Source organism: Sebastes umbrosus, chromosome 7 (genome assembly GCF_015220745.1).
Source record: "Sebastes umbrosus isolate fSebUmb1 chromosome 7, fSebUmb1.pri, whole genome shotgun sequence".
Lineage (NCBI taxonomy): Eukaryota > Metazoa > Chordata > Actinopteri > Perciformes > Sebastidae > Sebastes > Sebastes umbrosus.
In genome coordinates, this window is record NC_051275.1 from 22,138,932 (window position 1) to 22,161,983 (window position 23,052).

A 23,052-nucleotide genomic window follows, 5' to 3' on the forward strand; every position below is an offset into this window, starting at 1 on the left:
AAAAAGACAACTGTTTCTTCATTTAAAACAGTTATAATGTTGGTGCTTCCTTTATCGGACCATTTGTGATTCAGTCTTCTCAGCTCACATAATGACAAAAATCAATCTTTCAATTACCATATGTCCTTTAGATAAAGATATAAACTGCGCTTATTATGAGTTTAATCAGCTCACAAACTCTCCAGGTATAAATAAGGACCATTTTTCAGCCAAAACAGGCACTTATATCCCATACAATTTAGGCTACTATATTTCCCCTCTTTTTCCACTATCAAGTCAAGTCAAGTCAAATTTATTTCTATAGCACATTTAAAACAACATGAGCTAACCAAATTGCTTTACAGACATAGGCAGAATAAAAACAGGTCAACAGTGCAGACAACAAAATCTCACACATATCCACAGACAGAGACCAATATAAAAATCCATGAGTAAAAGACTGTTATAATGAGCATTATAAAAGGCCAATTAGTCATCACAATTCAAGTACATTCAAAAGCCAAAGAAAAGAGGTGGGTCTTGAGCTGTGCTTTGAAAGACTCTGTAGAGGGAGCAGATCTGATGTTTATCCTATTGAATAAATGCGTGTGCTATAATTCAAGACTATACAGGCAAGAAAGCAGCCCGGCCTATAACAGCCTCTAAAAGGGCTCATAAACCACGTCAGGTTTGTAAAGTAGAGTTCATTTGAGGTATTTTAGTCCTTTTAAATAGCCTATCTTTGCATTCAGGCAGAATACTGGGGCTGATTGGGACTTTTTGTGATTTGAACACCAGAATATGAATGTAGTGTTTGGTAAAATATCACAAGGGTATAGGCCTATAATAAGCATGTGGAGATTTAAAAAAAAAAAAAAAAAAAACGGAATATAAAGGAGCAATATTCGCTCGGTTTGGGATTGAAATGTGTCCGATATTGGACGCATTTACAAAAAAAAACACACTCAGGATAGAAAAGCTATACTTTTGCTGTACTGGGAGAGTCTAATTTCTGATTATTATGTGATATTATATAAGAAAAAACAGTAACAGTGTAATTATAGCCTATGTTATCATGTGACTAAAATGCATTTTATGAAGCAGGTGCAGGTTGATGCTCCCTATCCGGTCAATATATAGTTTCACTGTGCATGGAAACAACCGCATCAGCTCAGCACACAGAAGTCTTTATGTGGGGGAAAACGTCCAGATGTGACGGTGATTGGTGAGATTAAAAGCTTTGATTTGATTCCGATCACTTTTACGGAGATGTCACCAGAGTGAGCGTCACTTTGATGTATAGGACTAGAGAGGGAATTGGCTGCGCAGAGACACAACTGAGCAAACCACGACAGGCTAACCATAAACGCATTGACGCTCCATAAATTGGTTTAAGTTTATTGTTCGGTGTCATACAATGTGATAAGTCATATCCCACACGGCCCCCAACACACACACACACACACACACACACATAGAGGACCTGAAACCTTAACACAAGGAGGCAGGCGCACACATCTGCACGGCTGCATTTCAGGCTCTGTTCGTGAAATTAACAGGCGTTTTATTAGCGGATAAATTCCACCAAATAATAAAACACCACAAACCAAAATTACGTTTTACGCGCATGCATGTGAGAAATTAATTAAGTTTGGCTTGTGTGTGCGCGCGCTCTAAACAAAGTGCGCGCTTTTCTCTCTGCTTGACCAGAGGCTGCATGATGATGATGATGATGATGATGATGCTCCTTAATGTCATTAACCCACCGCGCATGCGTCCTGTACTCACTTAAACTACAAATAAGTATAAATAATCAGATTTGCGTAAAGTGTTCATTGTGTGGTTGTGTGGTGAGAGCTGCTGGATGTTTGGAGGCGTGGCGGCGCGCGGTGCTGCTGGTGATGATAGGCTATACAGATGTTCGTCTCGTGCTGATGTTGGCTCAAGATTCAAGATTCACTTTATTGTCATTTCACTGAGTATTTGCATACACAGAAGGAAACGAAATGTTGTTTCTCCCAGCTCCCGTCTGTGCATTAAAAAGGATAGAATAAATAAGTATTAAAATGAACATTACCTAAAAATAACAATAGAAGAATAAAATAAGTAAACGTTTCAGACACAATTTCATACAATTTGCAGTCGTGTTTAGCAGCAGAGAAAAGTCCATTTGTGTCCTTAGTAAAGTGCTGTTTTGCATAACTGTTCCAAAAATTGTCTTTGACATGTGACTAGCTTTAAAAACTGTTTCTGTGTAAATGCTGGTGGGTTGGATGTGAGTGTGTGTGTGTGTGTGTGTGTGAGGAGGGGACACAGTCCGTTTACAAGCCTTATTAAACCGCTTGTGGGAAGAAGCTGTTCAGCATCCTGCTGGACCTGCAGCAGATGCTCCTGTACCTCTTCCCAGACGGCATGAGGGATGAGGGAGAACAGGCCGTGAGAAGGGTGCTGAGGGTCCTTGATGATGGAGGAAGCCCTGATGGTAGAGCTCCATCAGGGAATGAAGAGGGGCACCAATGATTCTGCTTGCTGTCTTCACTATCCTGTTTAGCTGCCGTTGTTCGTATGCCCTGCAGCTCCCAAACCAGGAAGTGAAGCTGTATGTTAGGATGCTTTCAATGGTGCCCCTGTAGAAGGTGGTGAGGTGAGGCGTGGGGAGACCTGTTGGTTCGCAGTGCTGGGTGAACATCACTCATGTCTGTCGATGAGTCCGAGTCCGAGATTAAGAGGACCAAACTCATGCAGTCCCAATTTTCTCCCCGTAATTCAGTCTAAATATAAAGATATAGCACACTGGAAAAAGTGAAACATGGAAGATGTGTGCGTAATTACGCACGACATGTCTGTATAGAGCCACTCACTGTGCGTGGTGTCATTATGGTTCAAGGCAATTTGTAATCTGAGTTAGACTCCAGCTCTTTTTCCAGAGTTTTAATTCTAAATTTGATGTTGTTGTGCTTTTCTTGTTGTAGTTTTAAACGTCTTTAATTCTGGTCTAATGTATAGTCATGTTTCAAATAATATCCTAACTAATTATTTATGCAAAATATGAACCCAAATTTTACGCACCAATTTAGAAACATCGGTTTCGCACGTTAATGCATCTCGTCTGCAAAGATTTTTCTGATTTTGTGCACCTTCCTCCCCTGAGATAATGACAAGTACTCAGCTCCTTTATACTGGTAGGTCAATACAGGTGTTATATATCACAGTCTTGATACTTTAGGCCAAGACAAATTGGCTTTATAGATGATATGACATAAAATAGGCATATAATAGGCTTTTAAATCACGGTGGATACCACAGACCCAACTCACTGTAAGTTGTGTTATTTATTGTGTCATGTGGGTTCCTGTCTGTCCCAACCTCTTCAAATTAAATCACTACAAAAATGTTTCCCTAAACACATGAACTCATACAATACGATACGATACCATACAACTTTATTGTCAGTTTGCACTGAAATTCATTTTGCATCCATAGGCAGCTCAGTTTGAGAAAAAGTACACATACAATAGACATGCTCTTACCATAGACAGACGACCCATCAGACAAGAAAAACAAAAGACACCACCATTATTCATACATAACCCATTGCAAAATTACAATCTGTCCTCTGGATTTACATGTCTTTAACAGCACATTAGTTATTATTTAGCAACAAGATGGACTGATGGACAAAAGCGTTCTTTAGCCTGATGCGGTTAAATGTAGGGACTCTGAATCGCCTCTTGGAGGGCAGAAGTTGATATTCCCCATTTAAAACATGTAAGGGATCAGAAGAGATGCTGTTGGCAAGTCTGAAGTCATAAGAATATATGCCGATATATCATTAAAAATATCATTGAATTCTGAGTGATCCCTATATGATCCCTAATAAATATACATTTTCTAAGCCTGGTGATTTTTTTTATTGGCTTGCCCATCACCCAGTCCTCTCCCAGGCCATGCAGTCTGTTGTGCGTCCCCGTCCAGTCTGGTGGGTTCAGAGGTGAGTTTACCAAGAAACTTAAACTGTTTCAAAGTTAAACTCTCCAGCAAGCCTCCTAAAAAAAAAAAGAGCATCCAGCATTTCAACTTTAATCCCTTCAAAGAGGTGGACCGGTCTCTTCCAGGCCACTAATCCGCCCTATAGTGCTCCAGCTCAGGAGGAGACCTCTCCTCTCCTCTGGAGGCTTTAACTTTGGACTTTTACATTCATGGGGGCGATTTGACGGAAACAGTAACCGGGGATCTTTGGGGATCTTTGGCATTCATGACGTCTGAGTCAACAGAGAGGGGACACAATGGTCCCCTAGAGGCTCCTGAGGGCCCCTGAGAGAGGAACCCCGACTAGAGGGATTATAGGCCCATGGAGGACTGCATGGGTTATTAGGGGGGAGATCTTATGGACGCACTTAACATATAGGCTGTCCGTTTCTAATCGGAGTTATGATTGAGTTAACAGCAAAGGATCAATTCACCTTCTCAGTGATCAGTGAGTGTCATTGATTTAAAAGCTATAGCAACATTATCCAATATTAAACATTAGGCTGTAATGGCTGTAAAAGTAACTAATTGAGCGATTTATACAGCAAGTTCCTAGATAGATAGATAGATAGATAGATAGATACTAGATACTAGATACTATATACTACATAGATAGATAGATAGATAGATAGATAGATAGATAGATACTAGATACTAGATACTATATACTACATAGATAGATAGATAGATAGATAGATAGATAGATAAATAGATAGATAGATAGATAAATAGATAGATAGATAGATAGATAGATAGATAGATAGATTGATGTACTTTATTGATCCCGAGGGAAATTAAAGTTTCCAGCATCACAGTTCCATAGTGCAAAACATGTTAGTAAAAAGGCAGTAAAAAAGTTAGTAGTGCAAAATACAAACTACAAAAAAATATACCAGATATAAAAATACAAGGAGATGAAGAAAACTGTTAAAACTGAATATAGTGCAGGGTAACAGCTGTGATATAGGACTATTAAGAAAAGTGAATATAGTGCAGAAGAGACTGTTAAAAATGAGTGTAGTGCGGGGTAACTCCAGTAGCTTAGTCTATGAAAGTGCACTGTTTGCATTATTATCTGTCCTGCAGACCTATGGGAATAATGAAGGAAAACATAGGACTACCACAGCACTATATGAAGAATAATTAAGAATATACTGAGTATGTTATTATAATAAAACTCCATATAGGCCTAATCGGATTTCTCTGTGTTTTTGTCGTATATTTTCCTTGAATAATGCATTTAAGCTTTCTGTTCAATCTGTCTTGTTTAATGATCCTGACGCATCATAAATACCTATGATGGGTGTATAAAGCCTGACCTTAACATTTTTGCTGAGGGACTCCCTCAATGTTGTGTATTCAAATGTATTCTAAAAGTTAACAAAAAAAAACAGCACTATAGGCCTTATATTCTAACCCCATTAATTGTCCTGTCTGTCCTCTCTCATTTCAAACACGAAAGGGGCATGATCTGATGATCTGTAGAGAAAATCCTAATTAAATTCCCAACATTTTGCTCCCTCTCTGCGCCCATCTTCCCTGCCACTGTAATTGTTTGTGATGGTCTTCCACCGACTGGAGATCTGCGAGGCTGCATGCAGATTGGCCTCAACGACTCAAGCAATGCGTGTGTGTGTGTGTGTGTGTGCGTGTATGTGTGTCAGTGAGAGAGAGAGAGAGAGAGAGAGAGAACTCAATCAGACATTTTGCGTATTTTACGCACAAGCAAAATACGCACAGGTGGCAAATTAAATGAGCATTAGGTGAGTCATTTATAACGTGATCGATCACGATTGGCTATTATTAGTCTAATAATTCAATATGCACAACAGCAAAAATTCAAGGAGGAGAAATTTCACACAAATAGGCAAAATATATTTAATGGTCAATGAATTGTATTTAAATTATAGACTACTGTTAATATTTAGATATGAAGGTCATATAATCAAAAATAATTAACAGCATAATCTACATTAAAATTTGATTATAATTCATGAACAACCTAAGCTCAAACTACAACTAATTATAAGGATTTTAAAATAGCAGAAATGTGGCTATTTATCAATGCAGCTATTTTATTTATTTTTTTAAAGTAATAAATCATTATTAACTAAAATGTAATCTCAGAAGGTATCAAGTAGCTGTGGAGGGTGAATTCGTTACAGAGGGTTTTCAAAATTAGGCCTATGTGTGCCTGTTTCTTAACCCCTTCTTGCATTTTATTGCAGCAGCTGCACAGCAACCAGCAGCTATATGCTCACATCATGCATCAGTTTGACTCTATGTGTGTACATGATGGGACCAGTGGCCCTGACTTCAATTAACTCTAAATAAAATGTAAAAAAAAAATAATAGTAATAGTGCATATTTCATCTATAGACAAAAAGGAGGGGTTCTATCCAGACCGAGGATCAATAGCTGCCTCAGCTTTCCAGAAGCAGAACATATTCTTCTTCTTCTTCTTTGAGCTGTCATGATGGATGGAGCTGGCAGTCTGACTGACAGCTTCACTTGGTTTCCAGACCACCACCTCGTGTCCCGGGACAGATACCGGACTGAGGCCTCCCAGGTGGCTTTTCTTTAAACCTGCAGTCTGTCCCATCTTTCACTCATCCCTTATCCTTCTGTCTCTATCCATACACCTCTCCATCTCTCCATCAAGAACCATCCAGCCATCCATCATAGAGAGAACAGTGTCTGCACACACACAGACACACACACGCAAACACACACGCACACATACACACACTCACACACACACACACACACACACACACACACACACACACACACACGCACACGGTCTCAGTAGGTATTCCCTTCATCGTTATAACATTTTTGGTTTTAGCATTTGTCCCTAATTAACCTTAGATGTCATATTAATCTCCTGTCAATAAAGGAAAAATATCATCACATTTAATTCATGATGTAAAATTATCTGTTTATTAATTATTTATTATATATATTATATATTATTATATGTTTAGATATATTTTCTTTTCTTCTGTACTGTTTCTTTTGTATTCATTTAATAGTTTTTATTGGTTTTCCACTGTTTGGTTAGGTTTTTCTGCACATTTTCTGTACTTCTTGTTGTTGTTTAACTTTTGTTGTATTTTTAAAATTATGTTAGTTTAGATCTTTCTTCCTTTTTTGTTATTGTTTTTTTTCTCCTCGGGTTGGGGGGAGGTCCCTTGTATAAGCCTGTAAGGCTTCTTGACCTCTCCTGACACATTTCTTTTTTTCTTTTTTTTCATTGACTGGATTTTGTGCATTTTTATATACGTGCAAATAAATAAATAAAAATAAATAAAATGTAAAATAAAATAAAAAGTGTGTGTATTATTGACAGATAATCTTGAATTTGTAAAGGCTAATTATCCTTATAATTTAATTATTAGGACCCATATTTCTTTTGCCACACATTCCCCCTCCACTCAGCTGACTGTGTTAAAGCCAGCAGGCCGGTGCATGTGAGCAGCTGGCTCTCCACCTGCAGTGTCACTAAAATGTGTCGTGTCATCGCCTCTCTTCAGATCCTCTTCACCTCGGAGGTGAATTTGATTGCTGCATAAAATAAAATCATAAAATCACAGATCCTGCCGTTAACATCGGCCTGCGTCTCATCCAGCAGCAGAGAGAGGCTGGCGGTGCATTTGATTTGGCCGGTGATGGATGAGAGCCGGTGCAGAGACGGGGGGTCCCGTAGGTGCGCGTGTTCCCGCATCTCAATCCCCCAATTACCGGAATGCACCGTGACGCTCCGGCTCGAGACGACGGCGCATCATCTAACCGGGTTAGAGATGAGAGCAACAGCAGACCAGTGTAGGAGTTATACATTCAACTCTTCACTCAGGTAGTGGTGATACACATGATCTAAATCACTTCTCTACAGGAAGGAAGTCAAATAAAACACAAAATATATAGGTCATGGGTATTTTCTTCAATAAGATAAGATAAGATAAGATGAACCTTTATTAATCCCTGGAGGGAAATCCAGGTGTCAAAGCAGCAACATCAGCAAACAGAGTGAAACAAAGGAGAGGTAAAGGTATACCAAAATTATAAAAACAATAAATAGAGATATAAAAGATACAGAGTGAATGGGTGAACATACAGTAGTTTGTACAGTCTGTCAACAAATACATGTAGTATGTACATGTGTGCAGTCTGTAAAGTTGTATATAGGATGTATAGTGTAATTGAAGTGTAAAGTGCGCCAGTGGTTAGAGTCCAAGATGGTTGCAGATAGTGCATGTTTAAAGGTAGAAAGTGCATGTTTAAAGGTATGTTTAAAGGTAGATAGTGCATGTTTAAAGGCATGTTTAAAGGTAGATAGTGCATGTTTAAAGGTAGATAGTGCATGTTTAAAGGTAGATAGTGCATGTTTAAAGGTATGTTTAAAGGTATAGTGCATGTTTAAAGGCAGATAGTGCATGTAAAAAGGTAGATAGTGCATGTTTAAAGGTAGATAGTGCATGTTAAAAGGTAGATAGTGTATCTTAAAAGGTAGATAGTGTATGTTTAAAGGTATAGTGCATGTTTAAAGGTAGATAGTGCATGTTAAAAGGTAGATAGTGCATGTTAAAGGGTAGATAGTGCATGTTTAAAGGTAGATAGTGCATGTTAAAAGGTAGATAGTGTATCTTAAAAGGTAGATAGTGTATGTTTAAAGGTATAGTGCATGTTTAAAGGTAGATAGTGCATGTTAAAAGGTAGATAGTGCATGTTTAAAGGTAGATAGTGCATGTTAAAAGGTAGATAATGCATGTTTAAAGGTAGATAGTGCATGTTAAAGGGTAGATAGTGCATGTTTAAAGGTAGATAGTGCATGTTAAAAGGTAGATAGTGTATCTTAAAAGGTAGATAGTGTATGTTTAAAGGTAGATAGTGCATGATTAAAGGTATGTTTAAAGGTAGATAGTGCATGTTAAAAGGTAGATAGTGCATGTTAAAGGGTAGATAGTGCATGTTTAAAGGTAGATAGTGCATGTTAAAAGGTAGATAGTGCATCTTAAAAGGTAGACAGTGCATGTTTAAAGGTAGATAGTGCATGTTTAAAGGTAGAACGTGCATGTTTAAAGGCAGACAGTGCATGTTTAAAGGTAGATAGTGCATGTTTAAAGGTAGATAGTGCATGTTTAAAGGCAGATAGTGTATGTTTAAAGGCATAGTGCATGTTTAAAGGTAGAACGTGCATGTTTAAAGGCAGACAGTGCATGTTTAAAGGTAGATAGTGCATGTTTAAAGGCAGATAGCGCGTGTTTAAAGTTCTTAAAAGTCCTAATAGTTCTCATATGGGGGTCAGCCTTGGTTGTGGAGCCTGATGGCTATCTTTTAATCAAATTATTTTTCAGTCTGTGCCCTTTTATGTGGGTCGTAATCTGGGCCAAAGTGCATCGCCTAAGAGAAGTTGTAAAGCATAATAATAATAAAACCGTCTGATGAAATATAGCACAGAGGCAAACATCCCCAAAATCATCAGAACATTTAGAAGAAAGGAATGAAATTGCTCTTCAGTGCTTTATAGAACATGCAAAATCTCACTATTGCACAAATTTTTCATGTTCAAAATATCATCATTGGGGACCAATAAAAGAAAGAAAACATATTTGCTTGAATACTCTAATGTCTTCAATATAGGCCTATAAATTTAGTCAAAAAAATCCACAAATTCTGATCAGATTGGATCAAAAAACGTGAAGTGCAACACAGTCTAATGAGCCAAAAATAATTGTCCAGCACAAAGACTCATCATGGCTGAATTTTTGCCACAAGATGTGGTCATTAATTTGAACCCATCAAATTACACTCCCACTAACTCAAGTCCACTCTAACATCAATCCAACATGCATTCATTCATCAACTGGGAATATGACGCAGAGCAGCTGCGGTTATTCACATGCTGCGTCCACATCTCTCCACTGCTGCACCAGACCTGGATTATCCTAATGGATAGAGGCATGTTACTTAAAAAAGAAGCTTTTTAGGATAAAAAAAACAGGGTCCCTGGAGACCACATACACACACACACACGCGCACACCACAGCTGGAGCAGCGAGGAGATGGCCGCGCGCAGGAGAGCTTCTCCAAACACGCTAATTAGATCTCGAGCTCTGGCCCCGCGCTCTGAAAGCAGCCCAGCGGCGGGGCGCGCGGAGCTGTGGAAAGTTAATTGAATTAAATTCCCTCTAAACTAATTAGGCTGCAATCTGCCACGCGAGCTGTCCCTGAGCAAGGTTCGAATTAGGCGGAATGGATTCTTTCCTTTTCTTTAAAAGAAAGGATGGCCAGGCAGACTGGTGTGTGTTTTTTGGTGGTTGCTCCTTTTATTTATTTGTCTTTTATGCTAATTCTCCCCAAGGGGACTGTCACGTGATTTGCCTCGCGGTAACCGGACGGCATCCGGTGTAAGCCTATATATATATATGCAACCACCCGGTCCATCCTCGAACCACAACAAAGCCACCATCAGCTCAGGACGCAAGAGTTTAAGGCATTTGAGCAAAAACATGTAAAAACCCCAATAATAAAAGGGGTATGCACACTGTAAACAATTTCTGTTAATTTACAAAAAAAACAACAGTGCTTTACTGTTAATACAAAAGAAAACCTGTTAAATTAAAGTTTTTTAACTGAACTATAATGCATTCTTAAAAAACAGCACTTTACTGCTGATCAACTGTCTAAAGTATCATCAGTAACAGTTTCATAAAAATGATCAAGAAAAGCTTAAATACAGATAATTACGATTGCAATTACAAAAAAATACTGTAAATCTAAGACCATTTACATATAAATCACAAATAAAACATGTCATTTTTAAAAATTCTTTCTGTCATTTTGAAATACAGACAAAAAATGTAAAATTTCTTGAAAAAAAAATGTAAAAAAAATGTTTTTATTTTACAGTGTATACATTAGTGCAAAACAAAGAGATGGATGGATGAGTTAAGATGTTGTGTCAATGTGATGGAGAGGCCACATGATGATGATCTATGAACAGCATTATTACTATATATTAACCTTTACTTTTACTGTTAAACTGATTATTTTTGTTTGAATGTATACTTTAGGCTATACATTACTTTTTCCTAACAAGTGCCTTTAATTATATTTAGTGTGACTATTCCTGTGTCTGTAACCTGCTAAGTCTATTCATCTAGGCAAAAAATAATGTTTATTAAAATGTATGTAAAAAATACAACCTAAATAGTGCATTAAACAAATCAGTAAAATAATGTAAAAGAAAGGTGAAAAACAGCTATATAATGTATCTTTAAACAGTAAATTAACTGTAAAATACTGTGAAATTAATAGAAAAACAACCAGTTCAAACAGTATTTTTCATTATCAGTACAAAGCTGTAAATTTCAGCGACAGTATAATAATGTTAATTTTACAGTAACATAAAGGCAACCCTGCTGCCAGTTCTTTACTGTTCTTTACTGGGAAATTCTTAACAGTGTCTGCTGCTGCACAGCTGCATGGATGAGGAGCATGTTTAAAGCAGAGAGGACTGAGGTAATGGAGGTGAAATCGATCGCCTTCCTGGGGGAGCACAATGAGAAGGAGAAGGAGAGGGAGAGATGAGAGGAGTGCGGAGGGACACGGATGAAAATCCCCCCGTTAAGAGCAGGGACAGATATGATAATGGGAGAGCCTCTAGTAGTCGTTCATCATTCAGCACCTCCACCTGGCTGCTGCTGCACCTCTCTACTCTCTGAGCTGCTGCTGCTGCTGCCCACCAACACAGCACTGAAATCACACTTCTTTACATATCTTTTTATTTACAGAACAATTCAATTCAAACTTTATTTCAGACAACACAGGAGGGTCCATAGCAATAAAAGAAAAGAAAAAGAAATAAAAAACATACAAGATAAGACCACAGAGAGCAGTATTCATAAGCAGTATAGAGCACATGATCCAGATGTAACACATAACTCAGCATTGTCCAGTTGTGCATTCAAGTACACAAACTGGAAACCCTATCACAATGGGGTTTTATCTGGATAAACACATAGTGCCATCTCAAATCTGGACTGATGTAAAAAAACAGCTGTTTGACTCTGCAAAGTTATCCAGATTACTCAATAAAACCTCTACTTGTGACCAACCGGACAAAGTGGACAACTGCTCCCAACCCCAGAACCCCAGGGGTGCTGCGTGTAAAATGATTTTCGTCTTCTTCTTATTATTATTATTTTGGGCATTACTAGATAGCTGACTGTCAAGAGTCAAGAGAGGGAGGGGGAATGAGGTCCCAGTCTGGACAAAGAACCGGGGACGTTGTGGTTCATGGTGAGCGCCTTCAACCCAGAAGCCAGCGGGGCGTCCCAAATGTGTTTTGTAATTTGGTTAATTACAGTTAGTTTAGAGAATTTGCACCACTAAAGTGCAATATAAACTAAGGTCATGCATTATTACTTAAAGGTACAGTGTGTAGGATTTGGGGGCATCTAGTGGTGTGGTTGCAGATTGCAACCAACTGAGTACTCCTCTGCTCACTCCTCCCTTTCCAAGACTGCGGTAACGTGAGCCGCCGAGTGCAAAACCGTGGTAACGCCGTTCGCCTCGCTCAGAGGCCATCCTTACCATAATAACACTAGCAACGAAAGTCAGACGGCGGCTGGCGGTACCACTGTTTTACACTCTGCGGCTCATGTTACCGCAGTTTCACAAGCGTGTCGGAGAACTACGGTGGCCTTCAAGTGACGTAAAAACGCAAGCCAGTGTTGGGTTTGTCCATTCTGGGCTACTGTAGAAACATGGCAGAGCAACATGGTGGACTCTGTGAAGAGGACCTGCTCCCTATGTAGATATGAAGGGCTCATTCTAAGCTAATGAAAACACAACCTATCTTAGTTTCAGGTGATTATACACTAATAAAATCATAGTTATGAATATTATATTCCATTTCAAGTCAATAGATCCCCAAAATGTTTCACACTGTTCCTTTAATAGTGTGTCGCAGAGGCAACTGCTGCTGCTTGGGTCCTGGTCTTTGACCAATAAGGAAAGAAGTTCATTGTAAGGTAACAAAAAATACTGTAGTCTTGACTTTAATACAGATGTTTTTATACTAAACACGTCTAATATCTCCCATCTTTCTGGTCTCCCATTTCCCTCCTCCTCCCATGTCTATACTCTCTCTTACACCTTGAATTCTCCTCCATTTGTATCAGCAGCAGAAGATGGAGGAGACACAGCAGGACAGAGAGGGACAGACAGATGGACAGCAGAGGAAGAGGTAAGGACTGAGAGGAAAAGGTGGAGGAGAGAGAGAGAGAGAGAGAGAAGCTGAGCATAAGGCGGAGGGAGGATGGAGCGAGATAGAGTGAGAGGGAGGTTAGGACGATGGAGGGCCAGGTTTCTGTTTCTCCATAATCTAATCAGAGAAATGGCAGCAGTCAGAAATAGCCTGACGGACAGACTAAGAGCCTCTTCTCTCTCCCCTCCTCCTCTTCTTCTTGTCTTCCTCCTCGGGGAGGGTAAATGGATATACACACACACACACACACATACACACACGTCAGCTTGACTTCCTAAAACCATAAAGCGTAGATGTGTTTGAGGGTTATAAGAGATTGGAAAAAAGCCTTGAGGTATCAGAGCAAAACCTGATCCACTGTCCAGATGCAGCCACTTCAAGAGAAAACGTCTGTTGCTCTGTTGCTCCTTCCATCAGCTTCATGACATGCAGATATCTTTTCTTTAAGTATATGACAGTTTGTTTACAGTGCAAACTACAATTAACTCAACCACAGAGTAAGTTTACATTCATGAGTAGTTGGCAGACAAAAATAATCTGTACTTTCCCCTCTTTTCAGTTGCTGGAAGTACAACAAATAATTAGACGACCTTTTGAGGACCAAACAGTGGCTGTTATGAATGCACAAAATATAATGTACTGAGGTACGTTGATGAGGTGGGTCTAGGTAAAGGTCACCATCCTTTATTAAAACTATACCAATCATAAAGGAGACGGGAATTAATGAAGCAGGATTTCAGTTTTTTTTAGCTTTGAGACAACTGAGATGTGATTGAAAAGTGTTTTTGGAAGAAAACTGGGGCTGCAAACTAACTAATTTATTATTTTCATCATTGTAGTGTTTTCACGATACTGGAATTTCTAACTTCGATACAATATCTTGAAAAATAGGGATACCATTTTTGATATCATGGGGGAAAATTGAGACAACATTGGGGGTATGAAATTTAGATTTTTATTAAAAGATGAGTAGCAGTGTGTGAGTATACTCGCTACACACTACCTGTGTGTCGATACTGCAGAAAATGAGTATTGAAACCATTTCAAATATTCAGTATCGATATGTATCGGTACTTCAATATTTTTGACAACACTACATCATTGATTCATTTGTTATCTTTTTGATTAATTACTAAAATGCCAGAAAATACTGAAAAGTGCCATGCATCTCAAGTTGTCAGAACCAAAAACATCTTCAAATAGCATTTTGTGTCAGACCAACCGTTAAAAACAAACATATTTAATTTACAACAATCGAAAACAGAGTAAAGAAGCTGCAACCTGCAAATGTTTGGCTTTTTTTTTTACTTTTTACCATTAATCGACCATCAAAATTTGATGGCAGTAACTTTTCTGTTGACTAATCAACAGACCAATCATTTCAGCTCTACAGAAAATGATTGCAGTGTTTTACTGTAAATCAACAGGGAATGACAGCTGTGACTCTGTAGATGTGTGTAAAACAGGCTGAATGTGTGTGTGTTGTTGGGGGGTCCAGGCGGAGCACAGTAAGAGTGAATGTCTTTTTTCCTGCATGCTAATTCCTCCCTACAGGGAAGACATTCCTGCAGGGTGTGTGTCTCTGTGTGTGTGATGTCGTCTACATTTCTGTAGCATTTAGCACGCTGCATTCCCTCCCAGCGTCCGACACAGACCCCCAACACAGAGCAGAATTCCAAGGAAATTCCTCTGTCATGTTGTTTCACAAGGTGGACAAGCGTTATTGTTGCAGAATTCCCACCCAGGCACTGGTCACTCACACACACACACACACTCACACACACATCCATCAGGAGTGTCAGTGCAACACAAACAGAACAAAAAGGAAGAGAGGAATTCCCTTTTTGTTGTTTTGATGACTTTATTTACACGGTGGAGGTCGGGATACAAGAATGAAAAATGTCGCTCGATTACATTTGGCGCCTCGTCGACATGCTGTTCAAACATTTATGAAACAAGACTTTGAATATTATTTCTTTATGACTCTAAATTTCTAGGCACACACTGTACAACGCCAGAGCTCGAGGTTGTGACGGACGAGACTTCTTTACATCAACATGCATCAACAGAAACAATTCACAAGGCAGTTATATTACCCATCATTCAAATGGGCGGCTATACATTTCTGCTTGGTATCTCCCCACTAACACATTCTTTACTAAAATGAATAAGCAGGTTGTGTTTACGAGTATTTATCAGCGAAGCTCTGCTGGTGAGTGAAACGTACATTAACACAGAGAATCTGAGGCAATATCAACTATCTTTGGTCATTAATACTTCCCTTTCCTTCACGGTAATCTCTAAGTGGCTATTATTTATCCAACTTTGGCAAAACAATGTCATCCTTAAATCAAATTACTTTTTTTTTTATTGAAGAGATTTAAGTTTTGCTACTCATTATCAATATACATTTAGATTTTGTTCCATTTGACGTCCCGTCTCTGCCAAATCATGCAACAACAAAACCTCCATTCCTCCGTTCAATGTCATATATATATATATATATATATATATATATATATATATATATATATCTTTAATAAATATTAAATAATTTGGCTGTTTTCAGTGTTCTATACTATAACGTGGACATTAGATTCATCACTATGTCACAGCTAAGTTGTTCAACATTAAGCTACTACAAACACAATGATGCGAAGCTTTTGATTCAGCTAATACGATGGCTTCAATCCACTGATGATGATGAGATGTTTCATGTTCATGATGAAGCTGCACAGACACGCTGAAGCCTCTATGTTATCTGCAACACATTTACTTACCCTGCACTTAGATTTTAGACTGTGTGCACAGCTGATATGAAGTTTGCTGTAACAGCAACTTTAATGGCCAAGTAGGTTGACTTAATATACTGTTTACAGCACACATCGTTGGCAGATATTGTCTTGCATATTGCGTAAAACTTGGCATGTTAACTACTGCATGTGTGTACTGAAACAGAGAGGCAGTGATGTGTTTATCAGAGGTACTTTTATTGGTAACATCCATCAAGACCCATCCATCCTCCTGACACTATGATGATGAAGATGATGTGGTGTGTGTGGAAAGTGTAAGATGTGTGCATACATATCTGTAAATATATCCTCTCTGTGTTGCGTTAGTGTTCAGGGCTGAGCGGTGGACGGATGTCCAGCGTCCTCGATGAGCTGTCCTCTCCCACCACCTCAAGGCGTAGACTAGGCATGCTCCGCTCCTCCGGGTCCTCTGATTGGACGGACAGACGCAGGGTGCAGCCTTTGGGCAGCAGCTCCTGCTCGTACGCCGCCGCCAACTGGTTGACGACCCGCCGCTCAACCTGAGGGATCAGTGACGAGGTCAGTGGTGAGGCAGAGTTTAGAAAATTTTCAAACAACGTGGTGTTGCAGCATCTGCATACCTCATGTTTGATAGAGCGTGCTCCGTAATGCATGTTATACCCGCCCGCCAACAGGTCCAGAACCGGACGCTCCCACTGAAGAGTGATGTCATGGCGCTGCTTCGCCTATTGAAGAGGAGGGAGGAGAAGAAGAGGTTAATTGGGTGTGCTGATGTTAAAAACGGTAAGAGTATCATAAACAGTCAAATCAGAAAGAGAGGGGTGGTGGATGCTGGAGAAGGAGACATAATGCAGAGGCAGAGAGGAGATACTGTCAAGCAGCATGTCTGCCAGCGCTAATCAACAGGCCCTTAATGCGTTTTAATCAAACACCAGTCAATAGTATCTGCTCATTTAGCTACTGATGTTAACACTCCATTCAATAAATACAACGCCATGTTTTACTCCAGAGATATAAACACTAATATTGCAGCATTACAAATACCCAATTAAAGGCAATAATGATAGCACTAAACATTTAATCTATTTAATATAAGTGAGTGACAAACAAATGGCTCATGAGGATTCTGTAATAATGAGATTTCTGCTGCCACGTACAGACGGAGCAGATATCACGAGACCTGAACACTTAAAACATTAAACGCTAACAAATAGATGCACAATAACACACACACAGCAACATTCAAAAGACAAATGGAGAGAGAGAGTCATAAGTCAGGTTCCTATCAGTTGCCTGCAGGGCCCATGCTGCCTGTCAAGAGACACCAGCTGTAATATTAATAATTAAATATTGATGAAGGCTCCACATGTTAAACACTGTAATCACATTATAGTGAGTAGTAGTGGCACATAATATTGATCTGCGTGTGTTCCTGCACAGCTCAGCGGCTGCAGGACGGAGTGGGTAGGGCCTCCCAGCGACACTGGAGGACACCCGTGTTAGAAATGTAGGGTGCTGTGAAGAGTCTGCACAGTGTTGCGTACCTTCTTGGCCCAGAAGTGGAGCTCTTTGCTGACCAGCTGTATCAGCTCTGAGTGACAGAACGGCAGGAAGTATACGATTTCATTGATCCGACCCAGAAACTCGTCCCTTCGGTAATGAGCCTGAGGAGGTACCAAAAAAACAAACCATGACAACCGAAGCCTCTCAGGCCGGTTACAGTACACTGCTGTAGAGAAATGGTTAAACTGCAACATTTCTCTGTAATTACACCGAAACAAGGCGTTTTATCTGTGTGTCTGTGTTGAGTTACCTTCAGGATCGGTCGAATCACAGATTCTTTAAACTGTCGGGAGATTTTGACGTCATCACTTTTCTGTACATCCTCTGAGGAAAAACACATCAACATTCATTTCAGTTTGGATTTTAGTCACCTCACGGCTCTATATGTCTTTACGGCGTTCAATCACTTGCTTGTGTGAATGTGTGTCTAATATGATGATTCAAATTATTTTGCAAGATACTGTGATAAGTCCGGACTATAAATTTAGACTATGATTTGACCATACTTCACATCATTTCATTACGCGCATTTTAAATTACAGCAACTGATGAAAATGAAAACTAATGTCAGAATGGGTTTTAATGGGTTCCCAACATGAGAACTAATAAAATCACGATGTGCAATTCATTTTGCAGCAGTAGCACATGATGTACGTAACAAATACAAGTCAGTGTGATGTCTGCTGTGCATCATCTTGTCTGTGATTGCATTTTTAAGGATAGCTCCGTTTCGACTGCAGAAATTTCCCCCCAGAACTATGAACCTTTTGAGGAACTCATTGCGTTGCGACCGCAGGGACCAAGGTCTAAATTAAGTTTCCAGGGACATTTTAAGGGGCTTTTTTACCCCCAAAAAAGAACCTGGGATATTGCAGGAACTTTCAGGTTGAGGTTTGCAGGGAGTCTGTCAGGGGGTTGTCGCTGATTTGTAAAACGCACACACACAACACAGCAGCTTCAACTGTACCCCTTCATTCATAAAACAAAGAAGTACTCTGGTATCGATTTTGGACCAATTTGGGACCAATTTTTATGACGAGGGGAGAGCATTTGTCATTGTTTGATAACATTAAAAGCCTAATCTTCGCAGGTCTTTAGACAATTGGCTGAAGGAACCTTTTAGTTCCTTGAAAAGTAGTCCCGGGACTAAAATTACCAGTAAAATCTAGGTGGAAACCCGGCTTTTGTATGCGTTAGTGTGTGTCTCTCACCAAGGTTTTCAGCCAGCTTCCTGCGGCTGACCTCCTCAGCTTCCTCACGAAGCTGCAGTGCATGGTTGGCGATTTCATCACTTGCAATGTTAGATGTCATGATGAAGATGGCGTCTTTACATTCGATGGTCTTCCCCTTACCGTCTGTGAGGCGACCCTGAGAGAGGAACAATAGGAATGATAGAGACCAATAAATACCATACTATTTAGTGTGCCAGAATTTTTTTTTTAGTATGTCCCAATACATAGTACATCAAATGCAGTATGCCAAAAATACCAGGATGTCCTACTACACCCAGTCGCATTTTGCAGTTATGACGAAGTAGTATGTCCCAATTGTATGCATACTGCGTGCAACAGTATGTACTTTGTAAGGGCAGCTGCAGTACGTACTAAAAGTAAAAAGAAAAAGTATGCGATTTGGAACGCAGCCTTGATCAATGTAACTTCACAAAGGTATAATATCTGTACTCATCTCCTTGTGTATGTGTTTGTATACAGACCTCATCAAAGAGCTGCAGCATGATAGTAAGAACATCAGGATGGGCCTTGTCTACTTCATCAAACAGGACCACAGCATTGGGACACGCCCTCAACAGCTTGGTCAGCTGACCCCCTTCCTCATGTCCCACGTATCCCGGCGGGGAGCCGATGAACTTCGCCACCTGACAGACGAGGGTGAGAGGGTGCACACAAGAGGTATTTTGCCAGGATCACACTTAACAGAAAAGTTAACAGTGGATAAAAATTGATTAAATGTATTCATCACCAGAGCTTCACAAAGAAGGGCAAAAACAGCATTCATTTTGGTTTATGGGTCCATTATGAGTACATAAACAGAATTAATCCAATGCGTCAGTGCCATGCATCTGATGGGAATGTAATACTCTCATTGGAAACAAATGAACCTCTGTTAGAGCAACATACAGTATCCCACACAGTATGTGAGTCATCAGAAACTATCAAACATGTTAGCTACTTCCTGACTTCACACTGATGTATCTGGAACAGGTGAAAAGCGTCTTACCTCGTGTTTTTCCTGGAACTCGGACATGTCCATACGGATGAAACCCTGCAATCACACGATGGATTAACCTCCCCAGGAGAGCCACAACATGCTGCTGTATCAGTGTGTATCTCTGTGTTGGACAAGTGCTACTAGTAGTTGCCATGGAAACCAACACAAATTGAATTCTCTGTCATTTCTTCAAGGCGGCTAAATTAAATGTCTGTTTTATATCTAAGAGAGGATCTGTTTTCCACCTATTGACACTGGTGTGTGTGTGTGACGCTATATTACATACCTTTTTGACGTCCTTGTGCATGTAGCGAGCCACCTGTTTGGCCAACTCTGTCTTTCCTGTGACATCCGGCATCAACCGGTCAGACAGAACAGAGACAGCGTTTAATTATTCAGCTTGAAACAGTGTCAACCCCTGCCTCCATTTAATTATTTTGTTTTTAATATATAAAAAAAACCCCAATACATTAGTATGCAGAGATTTCAGAAAAACAAGCTTACTCATTTCAGACAGAAAGACGATCTCTCTCCTCCTCTAAGTGCTGTCCTAAATCCCAGCGCCTCCCTCCACAAAGCTTTCAATCATCTCCTGCTCTCCAGCAGCACACATTATGTTTGTCGCTAAAATATTCTGCATATAAATGCTCATATATGATATTGATGTCTTGTGCTTGGTATGCGTATGGGTATGTGTGTGTGAAGGGCTGTGTGTCTTGTTGCTGTGTTTAATATTGATGTCTCATGGCCACTGTTTGTCGCTGAAGGCAACAGAGAATATGAACACCGTCTCTCCTTCATCTATCTCTCTGGCCTGTCATCTCACCATCGGACTCTTTTTTTAGCCATCTATCTGGCCCCTTAATATCCCTCCGTCTCCCTCTTTCTTTCACTCCCAACACACTTCTTCCATTTTGCTTCTGTTTGAGAACATTTAAGCTTTTCCAACACAATACAGCGTAAAGAACGCCAGCTTTAAAACGACTAAAACCAATTCACTTTTGAGATTTTTGACAGCTCAATAAAAATACACCGTGTATCACAGCCCTCCTTTAATAGCTTCCTATCATGTTTTTTTTTCTGTGGCGAGTAAGTGTGAGAGACAGATGCATGGACAGAGGAGTGTCAGTGTGGATTTGTTGTAGCAGAAAGGTCCAGACAGAATTTAGACAGTCTCAATTCATCCCCACCATCCCCCAGTGGATATCTTTAATTGAAACCGCTGTAGTGTCGGTCTGAGATTTGTTCACTCTCAACGCTGTGTGTCAGCAAGAGGTTCCTCCGGTGTTTTAAAGTGCAATCAGCTGTTTTTGACAGCTGCTGCACCCAGAGCTCAACGGGCTGCAATAAACAAAAGATGGCGCTTTATAAAGCCAATACTGATCAATTTAAAAATGCCTTGATCGGTCCTGAATCATACACACACATCCCAGTTCTAAACCAGCATCCTTAAGGATCTGCTTTTAGAAATGTGTGTAGGGCTTTTTTTTTACTTGACATGCTGTACCCACATACTGTTTGTCTATGAACATCTTTGTAAATTTAGCGTGTTGTAATAATATGCAGATAAGTACCAGCTCTGCTTACTAAAAAACAGATATTAGCCCGGTTCTAGACCTCAGAATCTGCGCCCACATCTCAAATTTTGCCAGTGATTCGTCTGTAGTTTCCCTGGTTGGAAATTGATTGATGATTAACTTTATTATCCCTTAAGGAAAATTGATTGAGAAACGAGTGAGCCAATCAGAGCCTTTGTGGGCGGGACTAAATCTGGTGACATTGCCACGCTGTTCCTGAGTCAAACAGATCTTGACGTCTAAAATGTTTACAGTCGCCGTTGTTAATAACTGCTCATGAAAACGGCATAGAATACATTTACCAAATTTAAAGAGGACCTATTATTATTATTTATTTTCAGGTGCATACTTGTATTTTGGGTTTCTACTAGAACATGTTTACATGCTTTAATGTTCAAAAAATGCTTTACTTTTCTCAAACCGGCTGTGCTGCAGAACCTCTTTTCGCCCTCTGTCTGAAACGCTCTGTTTGACCTCCTGCCCCTCCTCTCCCAAAAAACACAGTCTGCTCTGAATGGTCAGCTGCCCCAGTATGTTGTGTTTGGTCCACCGAACCAAATACTTCGGACTCTCCTCCAGCTCCGCTCTACATGGCAAACTAGCCGCTAGGCAGGTTTTATGAAAATGTGTTACTTGGTGACATCACCATATTACGGAAGAAAAAGCAGGACTTCAATCAAGGCGTTTCAGGCAGTTCAGGAGCAGTGTTTCTGTGGGGGAGAGTAACTCCGTTTGGCTTGGACTTTAGGCTTTGTAACTTTGCAGACTAAAAAAAACTATATAATACACTAACGGACACACTTTTCCAATCCCAACTATTTTTACTCATAAATTGCTTGTTCATTGTAATAAAACAAAAATGTAAGAAAATAGCTGATGGAGGTTGTTAAGTTTACTAAACCAGCTACCTTGCAAACATTAATGTTAGCCTGCTAACCCCTTACTGCGCCTGCTACAAAAATACTACACTCGCTAGATTAAGGAGGCACAGTCTAGTATTATCTCAGATTTTTGCTTTTACTTACTCTAATACAGCCCCTCTTTTGAAATAACATCTTTATAAATCAAGATATTTGCAATTACTTAATTCAATAGGCAGATGTGAGACAAAAACTCCGGTTTAAATTCTTCTTCTTTTACTAATTACTTGCTAGAGTATGTCCAGTTTGTGTTTACATTTTACAGTGTGACACATGTGCTTTTGTAGTCTTGTGTATTCTGTTTCTTTTGAAATCAGTAGAGTGGCAGGAGGAAAATAAACTCTGCATGCATTCAACAAACTCCCGAAACTTAACTTACTCAAGTGTTCTGTTTATTTTGGCAGCTATGAGAGAGAGAGGGGAAGTGTTTGGTGTGAAAGACGAGAGAGTGATTTACCGATTCCTGATGAGCCGAGGAAGAGGAATACAAGAGGATGCTCTTCGTCGTACCAACCATTCTCCTTCCTCCTGATGGCTACAGAGGGAGAAAGAAAAGTAACACTGTTATTTCAGCCATTTGCAATTGTTGACTTTGCTTTTGCACTAAGTATTCTGAGTTTCACCCAGCTGAACCGAGTTGACCCGAGGGCGACGGGTATCCCAGAAACTATGATAAAAGAGCGAGAGAGCAGGGATGAGAAAAGGGT

General features: G+C 39.8%; 1 protein-coding gene across 1 annotated transcript in view; it reads right to left on the reverse strand.

Moving 5' to 3' along the window:
- Positions 1–16,251: 16,251 nt before the first annotated feature.
- The window catches only part of clpb (caseinolytic mitochondrial matrix peptidase chaperone subunit B), a 35,147-nt gene continuing 28,346 nt past the window's right edge, over positions 16,252–23,052 (reverse strand). The window contains exons 8-16 of the mRNA XM_037775534.1: positions 22,803–22,880; positions 20,135–20,190; positions 19,858–19,902; positions 19,334–19,495; positions 18,831–18,987; positions 17,870–17,943; positions 17,601–17,720; positions 16,677–16,781; positions 16,252–16,595 (exon numbers count right to left, since the gene is read on the reverse strand). Of these exons, the coding sequence (XP_037631462.1) occupies positions 16,398–16,595; positions 16,677–16,781; positions 17,601–17,720; positions 17,870–17,943; positions 18,831–18,987; positions 19,334–19,495; positions 19,858–19,902; positions 20,135–20,190; positions 22,803–22,880 (995 nt within the window). The 3' untranslated portion in view covers positions 16,252–16,397. The remainder of the gene's footprint in view (positions 16,596–16,676; positions 16,782–17,600; positions 17,721–17,869; positions 17,944–18,830; positions 18,988–19,333; positions 19,496–19,857; positions 19,903–20,134; positions 20,191–22,802; positions 22,881–23,052) is intronic.